The sequence below is a fragment of the Chiloscyllium plagiosum genome, chromosome 4 (genome assembly GCF_004010195.1).
Source record: "Chiloscyllium plagiosum isolate BGI_BamShark_2017 chromosome 4, ASM401019v2, whole genome shotgun sequence".
Lineage (NCBI taxonomy): Eukaryota > Metazoa > Chordata > Chondrichthyes > Orectolobiformes > Hemiscylliidae > Chiloscyllium > Chiloscyllium plagiosum.
In genome coordinates, this window is record NC_057713.1 from 16,288,339 (window position 1) to 16,302,254 (window position 13,916).

The 13,916-nt window shown below is 44.1% G+C and overlaps 2 protein-coding genes across 4 annotated transcripts in view; one reads left to right on the top strand and one right to left on the bottom strand.

The window, feature by feature from the left end:
• rab12 (RAB12, member RAS oncogene family) overlaps positions 1 to 13,916 on the bottom strand; it is a 376,582-nt gene that overhangs the window by 152,917 nt on the left and 209,749 nt on the right. The gene's annotated exons all lie outside the window — the stretch shown is intronic.
• Positions 1 to 13,916, top strand: part of LOC122548878 (microtubule cross-linking factor 1) — a 208,133-nt gene that overhangs the window by 93,420 nt on the left and 100,797 nt on the right. For all 3 annotated transcript variants that reach the window (XM_043687778.1, XM_043687776.1, XM_043687777.1), the window contains exons 4-5: positions 3,555 to 3,614; positions 11,805 to 13,124. In XM_043687778.1, coding sequence (XP_043543713.1) covers positions 3,555 to 3,614; positions 11,805 to 13,124 — 1,380 coding nt within the window. The remainder of the gene's footprint in view (positions 1 to 3,554; positions 3,615 to 11,804; positions 13,125 to 13,916) is intronic.

Sequence of the window (13,916 nt, forward strand, 5' to 3'; positions counted from 1 at the left end):
CAACTTGGACCTCAGGTTGTGTTTCCATTGCTATATATCTCTGCGACTATGTGTGTGTTGCTGGCTTGGCAGATTAATGTTAATCTGTGTTATAATGCCAATAGGCATTAAAACCCATCCCTATTTTTGGGATTTAATTCTGTTTTCTACAGCTGTAATAAATAATACTTTATGCAAGTAGTACCATATTCCAAACTTAAAGGAACAGTCAACACTTAAAAAGCACTGTAACTTGTTCACCTCCCTTTCTTATCCCTTGCTGCCACCAAAAAACTCTTAGAATGCAATATCAATGCTGAGAAATTCTGTCATCTTCAGTTATCTAAGCAAAACAATCCTGTTTCTGTGTTTCATTTATCAGCAGAGGATGGAAACACACGAAGGCTGAAACTGGCTGTGGGCTTCGCCACAGATCAAGGTCTGCCAAAGCACAAAGGAGGGGCTGCCCTGTGAGGTTTGAGATTAGAGTCTCCTCCTCCCTGCTCCCATGAGACACAATAGAATTCCAAGGGATGAAATGAAAACAGCACAGGACTGAAAGTATGTGTGAGATAGTGCCATGCACTATCACCCACATCCAGGAACGATCACACAGTCACCACACATTGCAGAGTGCAGTTCAGAATTGCTCATCATTCAGTGGTGTGACCTTGACCTTGCACAAGTGAAATTATTGACTTCACCTGGGAGGGATAAAGGGCTGTGTATAACTATGTGAATGGTAATTGTTTAATATATGGCTAGGATCCAAAGAAATAATTAAAGATACAGACATAATATTCACTTTTCAGCATTATTGCTGCTACACAGAGCAGTGAGTTTAGTCTGGGTTTTGCTGAACGTCTACATCAGCAAAGCCTTGAGATTGTCCGAATCTTCATTATGTTGACATGCTTGACATCTCTGTCTACATTTAAAAAATTAATTCAACGTCTATAGTGTGAAGTGAAAATAAAGGCTTCATTTATGTAGCACCTTTTGCAAGCACTTAAATGTGCTTTACAGCCAATCAAGTATATTATTTCAAAGTGTAGACACAACAAAATGCAGTAGCTATTATGCACAGAAGAGTGAGATAATGACCAATAATCTGTTTTATAATGATGCTAATTGGGGGAATAAAAATTGGCCAGTGATAACACCCTTGCTCTTCTTTGAAGTATAGTTACGGGATCTAATTTCCTTTAACTCACCATCTCATTTAAAAAGCAGCAGTGCAGCACTCCCTCTGTTTTACATTGGAATGCCGGGTTAGATTGTTTCAGGCTCAAGTTCTTGACTGCAGCTCGAACCCCACCAGCAACAGTGCACCCAACTGAGCCGCAGAGGAAACTGGAGAAAGCTAAAGACATATTATGTTGTGACAACTTGTTACAGTTTAATTCCTAATGTGTATGGGGGTCTGATTTCTTTATGCACACTGGCAGACAGTGAAAGGAATCCTGAGCACTCTCCACATGTCAAGTTCATGATCTCAACTTGAGTTCCAGAGAGATGCTGACTGTAAACCATATGTCATTGCCTAGCAACAGAAGGAAAACTGAAGTCAACACTGGGTGTTCTGGTGGATTTTACACTGACCCTCAAGCAAATTGACTGACCACCTCCCTAGCATAATGCCCTGTCAGTGAAAACATTGCAACAGCAATAATTAAAGATCTGTGCTCGGATGACTCTTTGTATACTCCTCCTCTCAAGTCTTATAACTATTTCTGTTTTCCAGCATGGAGTTTTGAATGAAACACAACCCACAGCATTCAAGAGTTTTATCAGTTAAACGGTGGGTTCAAGTGGCTGGGCAGGGTGGGGTGACCAGAGTCAGGGATGTGCCAGGTGATGGAGGCCTGCACTAGGCCTTGCCACGAGTATTGGTGAGTCACAAGATGGTGGATGTCCAGCTTGCAGCAGTGGTAGTGGGCGTACCTTTGAGCCAAAAGGTTTGGCTTCAAATCCACCAGCTGCAGTGATATGTCATGACATGTCTGAACAGGTTAATTTAAATCCTTAATAAATCTCTGAAAGTCTTGAGCTTCCTAATTCACCATCTGGTTGTCAGAGTATGGAACAGTCTGAGCAGAAAATTAGTTCTCAGACATGTTAGTAGGCCTATTGGATGATATGGGTTTTAGCAGCATTACAAAATAAAGAATATTTGTAATATGAACACTACTGCTGTATGGCAGTAGTGGAGTGGGGAACAAAAAAATATATAATCAGGAGATTAGAATCTCTTCAATTCAGAAGACTGACTCTGAGGTGGCTGGCCGCAGCCAGTATACTGCGGGGAAGGGAGTCACTCCGTGTTGGACAGTGCTGTCAGCTTAACTCTCTTTCTTGGCAACAATAAAAAATAAACCCTTCGGGAAAAGGAGAGGGCGGATCCTATCGAGCGGTTCCCTGAGCAGACTGTCAAAGCCATTTGGCAGAATGCCTCATCGCCAGAACTTTCCAACAAGCACCAAGACATGGCTTGGCTGGTGGTGAGAAGGGCTCTGCCTGTGAGATCCTTTATGCACGCCTGGACTCTCAGCCGCACCGCACGCTGCCCTCGAAGCGGCTGCGGGGGGGACGAGACTGTCACACAACTCCTTCTGGAATGTGCCTAGAGTGTTGCAGACTGGCACATTCCAAGGTCCAGGACTACGTGTTGAGGGACGCGCTGAAGCTTGGGGCAGCTGGCGTCAAGGCGCGGTGGGGAAAGACCACCGTGTAACATCTGCCTGCCTAAAGAAGAACAGGGGGCCCACGCAGTCATTTGGGCCCTGCTGACGCCTCAGCTAAGAATGTAATCGTATAGACCTGTAACTAGGAATGATTACTCTGTTTTCGGTATGCAAACAAATGGAATATTTACATATGTATGGCATGTCCAGTTGTACAGATCATCAAAGTATTTTATGAATAAAGTATATTTTTGAAATAAAAAAAAATAAAAAATAAAAATTATTTGTATAAAGGCTGAGACGACAATGGTGACTACTGTTTAGATACAAAACAAAAATTGAAAGAACAGCGGATACTGTAAATCTGAAACAAAAGCACAAGCTGCTGGAAAGGCTCAGCAGGTCTGGCAGCATCCTGTGAAGAGAAATTGGAGTTAATGTTTCGGGTTTGGAGACCCTTCCTCAGAACCCTTCACCAGACCCGAAACATTAACTCTGATTTCTCTTCACAGATGCTCCCAGACCTGTTGAGCTTTTCCAGCAACTTGTGCTTTTGTTACTGTTTAAATACACTCCATTGGCTGTGAAGAACTTAGGGATGTCCACTGGTTGTAAAATGTATGATATGTCAGCAATTCTTTTTATAATGGGCTATCATATCAATGTTTGCTGGTACAATTATCACCCAAGTTTAAAGATAACAATTAGTCTGCAAACGAACAGTGTGTTCCTTTGACACTTGCCTACCATTTTAATTGAAGTGTTAAGTTGTTTGACTTGAAGCTTTTAATAAGTGGGTGGTGACTGGGAGTTTTTTCACCCTGCACTGTGAATGTTTATGTTATCTCTTATCTTCTCTCATGATAGCTTTTTGGCTTTTGTCTCTTACAGAGCTCCTTGAAGAGAAGAGGAAGCCGAGAGTTTTATAAAGATAAGAAAAGTGCCACGCAGGTAAACTATGAGTTCTCTGGGGCTATCTCCCACTGCAAAGTATTACGTTCCCTTGAGCCTACAAGGTTGATTCGATTCCAGTTTTTCATGGGTTAGGTATCTTTACCCTGACTTGGCAACGTTACGATTTAATACAGCGGAACTTCCACTTGTTGCAAGGAGTCAACACCATGAACTGATACTCAAAAAAAGATCCAATCAATTCATTTTGTGATGTTAACCTTTCTTTATGGATTTATCCATAACTTCCTTGTCTATATTTTTCTGTGAATGGTGAGCTAATTGGCAGGGCTCCAAGGGAGGAGGTAGGGGACAGGAATTATTGTTCCAACTTAATACCAAGAGGGAAATTGATTAAGAGGATTACAGCGCACAAAACACAGAAAGTATGCAGCCCACTTAAACCATATAGCCATTAAAGTGACGGAACCATTCAGACAGGAACAGAATAGGGAGATAAGACTCTTCCACAGAACCTATCAGACTCAAAATGTTACCTCTCTTTCTCTCTCCACAAATGTTACCAGACCTGCTGAGTTTTTCCAGTGTGTTGTGTGTGTTACAGGGTCAGGAGATTAGAATCCCTACAGTGTGGAAACAGGTCCTTTGGCCCAACAAGTCCACACTGACCCTCCCAAGAGTAGCCCACCCAGACCCATTCCCCTATATTTAGCCCCTGACCAATGCACCCAACCTACACATCCCTGAACACCATGGGTGATTTAGCATGGCCAGTTCACCTAACCTGCACATCTTTGGATTGTGGGGGGAAACCTGAGTTCTCTGAGAAAATCCACACAGACACAGGGAGAATGTGCAAACTCCACACAGACAGTCGTCCAAGGCTGGAATCGAACCCAGGTCCCTGGCGCTGTGAGGCAGCAGTATTAACCACTGGGCCACCATTGGAGAACAGTTGGCTATGATATGTCCACCACCAAAAGGAAATTAATTGGACCCATCGTATTTGCTCCCTCCTGAAAGACCCCACATTGTATCACCCAGTTGTTGCTAATTACTTCCAGGATTTTGAGCTCCTCTATAGTAAAGTACATTTTTGATCATTTTAAGGTGTAGAAGAATTGTTACCAATTCTAAATGAGCCTTGACTAGACTGAGGCAGTGCATCCTCACCATGTCATTGATTTTGAATTCTTGTATTGGATACATCATTATAGTGAATGCTATTGCTGGAGTCTCCCAGCAGATGTGAATGAGTCTTAGATGTGAATGAGCTGACGGAGCTGGTCATGGATGAAAGTTAATAGTCCCTTTAAATGCCATCAACCACCCCTGAAGGTGAGTAAATCAGTTGCATCATGCATATGGTATTACACCCTCACAACCTTCTATTCAAAAGCAGGCAGGCTGTGGGGCGTTGTGTCATTGTGATTTCCGATGTTGCAGTCAATATTGAAAGACTGTGTGATGGCCTTTGTGATTTTAAAGCTTTTCATTCAGCTACCTCTAAAATTCAGACCACAGCTTGCCAGAGAAGATGGTTTTGAGAATTCTATCATCACTCATGTGAATGGCATTGTCAGACTAATATGGCAAGATCTTTTTGAGTTGTTCTATTTCAAATTGTGTCAGTGTTGATGCCTCCTAACCTGATACTTTGTAGACAGCACAATAGAAATGATCAAGTCACTTGATGGTCACAGTCCTTGACTCCAATATCATGGTAGGGTGGTGAGGCTAGTGCTCATCATACACTGATTTTTATCACCAAGCTTCATTCCTATAGGCATCTCCACCAGAGGTGACAGAGCTGGCTCTGCCAAGCAAGTGGGTGACTCCATTGGGGTTAATTTGTGATGTTCTGTGAGGGGAAATAATGGAGGGAGTGGGATTTGACTGATCTTAAATTGAATGTTATAACTTGAAGCCTCAGTGATCTCCTATGAGTTGTACATGACTACAGTCCTTTTCTGTTTAGTTATAAGGACAAAAGGCTGTGCTCATTCAAAGGTCTGATAGAACGATTGGATCTCCTAGAGATGGTAGCACAGATTGTGGGAAAGAGCATGTTGGGAGTGATTATTTGCGTTACGTTAGTTTGGAGATTCCCTACCACCATTTAGTATCAGGTATAGATTCCTGTCTTTCCTGAATCATGCAAGGCGAGAACATGGCCTTAGTTGATGGTACCAGTGACTGTACAAATGGCAGACCATGTTCTCAAACTCCAGGCACCAGGATATCACATTGAACAGAACTGATGGCCTTGTCAAGTGAGTAACAATAGCCCAGAAATTCTCCTGGGTCTTCCCTACATTTCCCTGGATTTGGCAGGCCGGAAAATCATACTGGACACTCTGATGTCCAGCTCAATACCAGATTGGTTTTCTCAAAGAAGTATTTTCCAGTAATGATTGGTTCCGTTTATGGGGTAGTGGAGGTGAGGAAATATACTGTTTATTGATTGACATGGCAACCCATAACTTGTAGAAATCCACATTATTTACGTCATTGAAATCTTGTGTCCATTTCAGGTTGCCAGACCTTATTGTGAAGGGCAAGGAGATTGCTGATAAGATTCCAGTGCCATGCAGAGAATGTGGTGGATGAGCAGCATCATTTTTTACATTCTTAAGTTACTAGATGATCGCAACTCCCCAAATTACTGTATATTGCTGGTAAATTCTGCATCCTTCCACCTGCTTGTCTCAATCGTCACCATCAGCTGATCTACTGGATCACCGCTGTCTCCTCAGTTCCACTCACAGGAGCAGCTGCGCGGTCTCCCTCAGAGCATAGAGAGCTCGCTCACAAACCTGTCTCCAATGTCCAGTGAAACTCCTGGCAGCAGGTTAAAGCCTCAGTGGTGGGCACTAATCTATCAGTCACACTTTATCAGCTGATCACAGTGGAACAGCCCACTTCTAAATCAGTCAATTGCCTGTTCATTTTCTTCCAACATTTTTTTTCAACTGCTGACTGCCACAGAGCCGTTATGATGGACAAGAATTGGAACACATTATCAGCAAAACAGATCATTGTGTTTCCATGGCGAAGACCAAGTATTATTAGGATATTGATATAGGAATTAAATTCCTGGGAATTTATTGACTAATGACCAAACGTAATATAAGCTGAAAGGATAGTTGTTGATTTATTACAAAAAACAATTGCTGCAGAAACTCAGCAGGTCTGGCAGCATCTGCGGACAGAAAGCAGAGTTAACGTTTTCAGTCACCCTCCTTCAGAGCAAGATAATTTCCCATTTCTGAATAAGGGTCACTGGATTTGGAACGTTAACTCTGCTTTGCTTTGTCTCTCTGCAAATGTTCCCAGACCTGCAGAGATTCTCCAGCAATTTCTGTTTTTGTTGCAGATTTCCAGTATCCACAGTTTTTTGTTTGTTGTTGATTTATTGTTGACTCAACTATTTAAAGCTGAGTCTTACAGTCCAGGAACGTCTGGGGTTTAATCCTCAATTTGCAGCATGTTTGATCTCCGACCTGTGTCCACATGAGAACAGGCCTCCATTAGGATTGAGGTCTCACTCCTGATTGTCATTTTCACAAACAATGCATGGACAGGAAGGAAATGTGTGGACTCTGTGCTTGGTGAAGACACATGCAGACTATATACTGTCCCTTGCCATACAACTTGTATATGAGGATTAGCTGCTCCAAGCAATCAGGTGTTGGAGAATTGTATACCAACAATGATTCAATATCTTTGGGGGAACATTGCCAGGGAAAAAGAAGTCATATGGGTAACTGGGTCTGAAGCTGTCTTATGGGGGGAGTAATAACAAACAGACTCAGTCTTTGGCTACATATGCTTCTTGATAGTTTATCTTTTAGCCTTTCACACAAATGTGCACCAATGACTATATTTTAATGGTTGTAAACCACTTAGGGACATCATGACGTTATGAAATACTGTACAAATTCAAACCTGTGTAATTATAGTTAGAGGTCTCAGGTATGCCTGAACTTTAGTTTTGTCTTCCAGTTTCCTTGCATGTTAAGGAGGAGCAGATGTACTTTGTGACAGGGACGATCTGAATTGAGTAATGATTGTAACTTTCAGAACCCAGGGTCTCCCACGCCATACCTACTGCCCACCTGCTGCTGGAAACCTGCCTCCTGCCTCATGATAGCCTGGCCAGGAGTTCAAATCCCCCTTGGCACACAGAGGGAACGACATGGGAACTTCCTGGCCCAAATCCCCTTCCCTTCCCATTATGGTCACACACACATTCTGGGATGATCATATTCAGGGTTACAAATGAGTACAGGATACTAGTCAGTATTGTGTTTACAGCTATTGCATGGAGACAAGTTTCCGGATGTAGGTTTGCTCGCTGGGCTGGAAGGTTCCTTTCCAGATGTTTCGTCACCCTTCTAAGTAACATCTTCAGTGGGCCTCCGGGCAAAGCACTGCTGATGATTCCTGCTTTCTATTTATATGTTTGAGTTTCTTTGTGTTGGTGAGGTCATTTACTGTGGTGATGTCATTTCCTGTTCTTTTTCTCAGGGATTGGTAGATGGGGTCTAACTCGATGTGCTTGTTGATAGAGTTCCAGTTGGAATGCCATGCTTCTAGGAATTCTTGTGCGTGTCTCTGTTTGGCTTGTCCTAGGATGGATGTGTTGTCCCAGTCGAAGTGGTGTCCTTCCTTATCTATGTAAGGATACTAGTGAGAGAAAGTCATGTTGTTTTGTGGCTAGTTGATGTTCATGTATCCTGGTGGCTAGTTTTCTGACTGTTTGTCCAATGTACTGTTTGTTACAGTTCTTGCATGGTATTTTGTAAATGACATTAGTTTTGCTTGTTGTCGGTGCAGGGTCTTCCAAGTTCATTAGCTGCTGTTTTATTGTGTTGGTGGGTTTGTGGGCTACCATGATGCCAAGGGGTCTGAATAGTCTGGCAGTCATTTCCAAGATGTCTTTGATGTAGAGGAGAGTGGCTAGGGTTTCTGGACCTGTTTTGTCTGCTTGTTTAGGTTTGTTGCTGAGAAATCGGCGGACTGTGTTCATTGGGTATCCATTCTTCTTGAATACACGATATCGGTGATTTTCCTCTGCTCTGCGTAGTTCCTCTGTGCTGCAGTGTGTGATAGCTCATTGAAATAATATTCTGATGCAGCTTCGTTTGTGGATGTTGGGGTAATTGCTTCTGTAGTTCAATATTTGGTCCACATGTGTTGTTTTCCTGTAGACAAGTTTCTATCTGCTCTCCCTAAATGGAATAACACAATGGGAATTTTGAGAAATATTGGACGCTGACTGTCAATAAGAGTTACATGGAGCAGACAGGAAAATGTAACAGCAACATGCCTGAAATCCTTATCTTCGCAATGATTGTCACCAAATTAATTAGAAATAGAGACTTGCCCCTGATGTAGCTTCAGTTCAAAGTTTAGTTATATTTTTGTTCAATTATTTTTAAAGACACCAGATCTGACATTAGCGAGATCAGTAATTGGAAAGATACTTGTCTCCTGCACCCTTGTCCTGTTCTTCAACTCAAACAACATGGTTCAGCAATCTCCATCTGTCTTGGGTTGCTGTGATGGCACCTGAATCAGGTGGGCATTTGGACGCCTTAAAAATCAAAGACCCAGTGCCAATGTGTGGGACTAGGGCAATATGTATCCTTAAACGATTTTAAGCATTTTGGGCTTGCATTTCCACTGGGGAATATCCCCATCCCCTATTCTCTATGTCAGCATCTGCAGTTCTGAGATGGACTATCAAGCACAGTCTGATTTCCCTCTTTTAAAGGCAATGTGATTCCAATGTGATTGATAACTAAAGCATTAGGTCCATATAATGTTGCTGTCTCATTATTGAGACACTTTGCAGATGTTTCATGGTAACGCTCACCAGTAAGCTGAGCAGGCTTCCAAGGATGTAATGTTCTCTATTGTTCCACAATTCCTGTGTGATGGTCTCTAATCCAACTTGACAATGTTCATGGTTATGAATTTCTAAAATCTCCCCACAGTATTTGTCAATTCCCTTGTCAACTCCTCCCAAATGGAACAGTCCATTGAGCTGTGCAGTCATTAAAACATCATATGTCCTATCAAGTCCATGCCAACTCTCTCTGTGAATAGCAACCCAGTCAGCCCCAAGCTTATATGAACAAATTGATCAGATGATGCCTTAATTCATTGAAAAGCAAAATGGTAGATGCTGGAAATCTGAAGTAAAAAGAGAGAATTCTCCAGTGGGACTGGCAGCACCTGTGGAGAGAGAGCTAGGATTAACAGTTTGAATCCAACATGACTCTTCTCCAGAACTGAAAAGGGCTGGAAAATTACCGTCTTTAGAACTCCCTTGATCTTTTGCTCTGGTCACCCTCACCATCTGTTCCACTCGGTCCTTGTCGTCCCCTCCATTTTGTCAACGGCATAAAAACCACCATTTTCCAGCCACCCTGTTTCTTGTCTCCAAACAGACGTAGCTGTACCTGTTGAGTTTCTGCAGTGTTTTCCCTTTTTAACCTTAATTCACCTGTCAGTTTGAATTTATAGATGAATGGTTTTAGTGTGGTCACGTTCACATTTATTTTGAAGGAAGAGTTTTACCCCTCCGCTAATTTGGCATGAGGCTTGTCTTGACAGCAATGGGACCTGCTGCTAGCTAGGTCTCTCAATCAGCAGTCAGCAGCTGTTTCACGAGTGTCCCAGTGGAAACCTTACGTCCAGGCTTCAATTCTCCCTGATACACTGTGAAGTAAAGAGCCACTTCATTAACTCACAGGCTTTTGCTAGCGTCAAGTTCTCAGAGAGAGCTGTGATCGATTGATTTGTGAACTGCTTCCTCCCTCTGGGAAAGTACAAACCCTCCAGCATGTCCAATTAACATTAGCTCTGCTTTCAGTCCTCAGGCTGGAGAGTGAGAGGAGGAGGAAGACAAAGGTGGTGCAACTTTGTAATACTCGCTGACTACCCAAAGACTCCTCATGAACTGTGCTGTGGTGCCCCACAAGGTTAAATTGCCATCCTGAAGGATGGAAGTTGTGGAACCCACTGTAGAATGAGCAGCACTTCCTGGGTTAATGGTTGATTTAAATGTTGATATTTTGCAAAGTTTGATGATGATCTTAAAAATTATTTTAGAGAGACATTTCAGCTTCCCATTAGGAAAGTGGGTTTGATGTGGCTGCCCTTTGTTGGCTCATTTTTCACCTCATTAGATTGTTTTCTATTTCAGTTAGTGATACCATTAACCTGGTACAAATGTAGCATTCCTTTGAAGCTCCCTCAGGATGTACCACTATATTGAAGGTTCCATATAAATGTATTTTTGTTGTTGTAGAGCAATCTGCCCCTGGCTCGCCCCTCCATCTCCTTTAGGCAGGTGCTTGGTATGTAGTTCACAGTCGTTTATTTCTCCTTAAAGGTTGAATTAAACGGAAAATGATAAAAACTATTAATTTTATTTGTTCACGTCTAAGTGTTACTTGCATGTATTGACTAACAATCAAAGCTTCAAATAGGAATGAATTCATTCCACAGCCACAGCATGACCAGTATGGGGAGTGAATTAGCAATAAAGTACTTAGGGATATCCTATGATCATAAAAGGTGCCGTATAAATGCGACCCTTTCTTGTTTCTATAATTACGTAATTAAAACCAGTTTTCTCCATTAGAGTAAAATCTTCCAAGTGACCCAAACAAGTTTAAATAACCCACTTATCCGTCTTCCTGGATAAAATTTGGAAATGTTGTAGAGCAGTGTGCATTGGGATGTTGGGTGACAACATCAATAGACCCCTATCTGTGTTGTCCTTTAATCTGTGTGGAGACTGAATTCTTGGGTCAATGACCGAAAGAATTTAGTGTCATTGTTCCTTATCACTCTTTGGCACAACACCCTCATGCTTTGAAAACAGTGTATGCTGAATTCTTGAGTGAATTACTGGAAGATTTTGATTGTTGGTTCTAACCACATTATGGTTGACTCCTCTGCAGTGGGTGGTGCGTATATAGAACAAGCTGCCAGAGGAAGTGGTGGAGGCTGATACAATTACAATGTGTAAAAGGCATCTGGGTGGATATATGGATAGGAAGGGTTTAGAGGAATATGGGCCAAATGCTGGCAAATGGGACGAGGTGAGATTGGGATGGCTGGTCGGTGTGGACGAGTTGGACCGCAGGGTCTGTTTCCATGCTGTATGACTTTATGTCTCTATTATTGATCTGTTCATCTTTCTAAATTCAGGAAGATAGTGCTGACCTCAGGTGCCAGCTCCAGTTTGCGAAGGAGGAAGGCTCTTTGATGCGCAAGAAGATGGCAAAGTTGGGCAGGGAGAAGGACGAGTTGGAACATGAACTGCAGAAGTACAAGTCCCTGTACGGGGATGTGGACAGTCCCCTCCCCACCGGTGAGGCTGGAGGGCCGCCCAGCACCAGAGAGGCTGAGCTGAAGCTGCGGCTCAAGCTGGTGGAGGAAGAGGCCAACATCCTGGGCAGGAAGATCGTGGAGCTGGAGGTGGAGAACAGAGGCCTCAAAGCCGAGATGGATGACATGAAGTGCCAGCATGACAGGGAGTGCCTGGGCCGGGAACACGTGCCGAGCATTCCCACCTCGCCGCACGGTGACTCGCTGGACTCGGCGGCTGAACTCCGGAGGCACCTACAGTTCGTGGAGGAGGAGGCGGAGCTCCTGCGCCGCTCCATCAGCGAGATAGAAGACCACAACCGGCAACTCACCCACGAGATCAGCGTGCTGAGGCGTGGCCCAGGCCCAGGCCAGGAGCCTGCATGGCTGGAGGAGAAGGCAGGCATCTCCCTTCAGGAGGAGCTGAAAGCGGCCCGGCTCCAGGTCAACGAACTGAGCGGCAAGGTGATGAAGCTGCAGTACGAGAATCGGGTGCTCATCTCCAACGTGCAGCGCTACGACCTGGCGTCACACCTCGGCCTCCGTACGGCCAGCCCCAGGGACAGCGATGCCGACAGTGACCCGGGCAAGAAGGAAAGCGATGGTGAGGAGAGCCACGCTCCGCCCCAGCCAAAAAGGGAGGGCCCCATCGGCGGCGAGAGCGACTCCGAAGAGGTATGCGAGAAATCGCCTGGCAAGCCACCGGACGCAGTCGACATCTGCGCCTTGGAGTTGCTGAGGAAGAGGGAAGACACCGAGTCTCTCATCAGCATCAAACGGGAGGCCGAACGTCTGGGCAGGACGGTCGATCGCCTGATCACAGACACCGATAGTCTCATCTACGATGCCAAGCTGCTGGTGACCAGTGCTGCCTCAGACCAAGGCTTCAGTGAAGACGGGGAGAGAAGCAGCAGCAGCAGCAGCAGGAACCAGCCTGAGCTTCTGGACACCATCAACACCAGGATGAAGGCGTTCCGATCTGAGCTGCACACCTTCATGGAGAAGGTTGACCATCTCGGGGAAGGGCTGAGGGAGCAAATGGACGACCTGTCACCCTTGCCACATCTGACAGAGTCTGGAAGCTTCCTGTCATCTGTGACTTCCATGTCTCGCGACTCTCCTGTTGGAACTCTGGGGAAGGAGCTCATCACTGACTTCCAGGTAAGCAAGCTGGCTCTGTCTGCTTTTAGATGCACCACTGCTGCTCTCGCTTCTGCTGTTGCCTTTAAACTCAATAACACTTTGCACCTTTACTAAGCATAAACCAAACTGCACTAAAACACTTACTAAATACATTCTGTGCTCAGCTCATAGAGTTTGATGTGAAGCCTCATGCAGAATGGGAAAACATTGCAAGACTAACGCTGATGAAGGTCTTTTTCAGCCCATTTACACCTGACTTCCAAAAACCTCGAGAGACCAGCTCAAATGGAATTAGGCTATTTAAGGTGTAGCATTATTCAGATTCTATGCTTCAAAGATATAAAGCCCCCATGTACTTTCATTTTTTTTTACAGTAGATCAGACAGGGTCATTAAATCAGCTCACTCTCTGCTATTCCTGAGCCAAGATGGATTAGGAGCAAATCCACTAGTGCCAGATATCACATTTCTCGCATCTTCTCCAGTCAGACTGAGAGCTTGGCAGGAAGGGAAGTGTTCAGCTGCTTGTGCACTTGAGTCACAGCGTCACCTTCAGAGTGCTGGGGCTGAGCTGTGGGCCTGCGATGTGAGTGAAAGATGGACAATGTTTTACACAGCTTGCTTTATGAAGCAAAATGGGATTGGCACATACCTTCGGTTAGAGAGTGAGCAGGCCAGTTTGGATACAGCTGACTGGATTTTTCCAAAATATATGGCCCAGAAATAACAATCCAGCTCTTTTTCCACTTGAACACAGAAGAAGAATTAACGATGTGGGTTATGCAAGTTTTTATTGTCTTCACCTCAGATT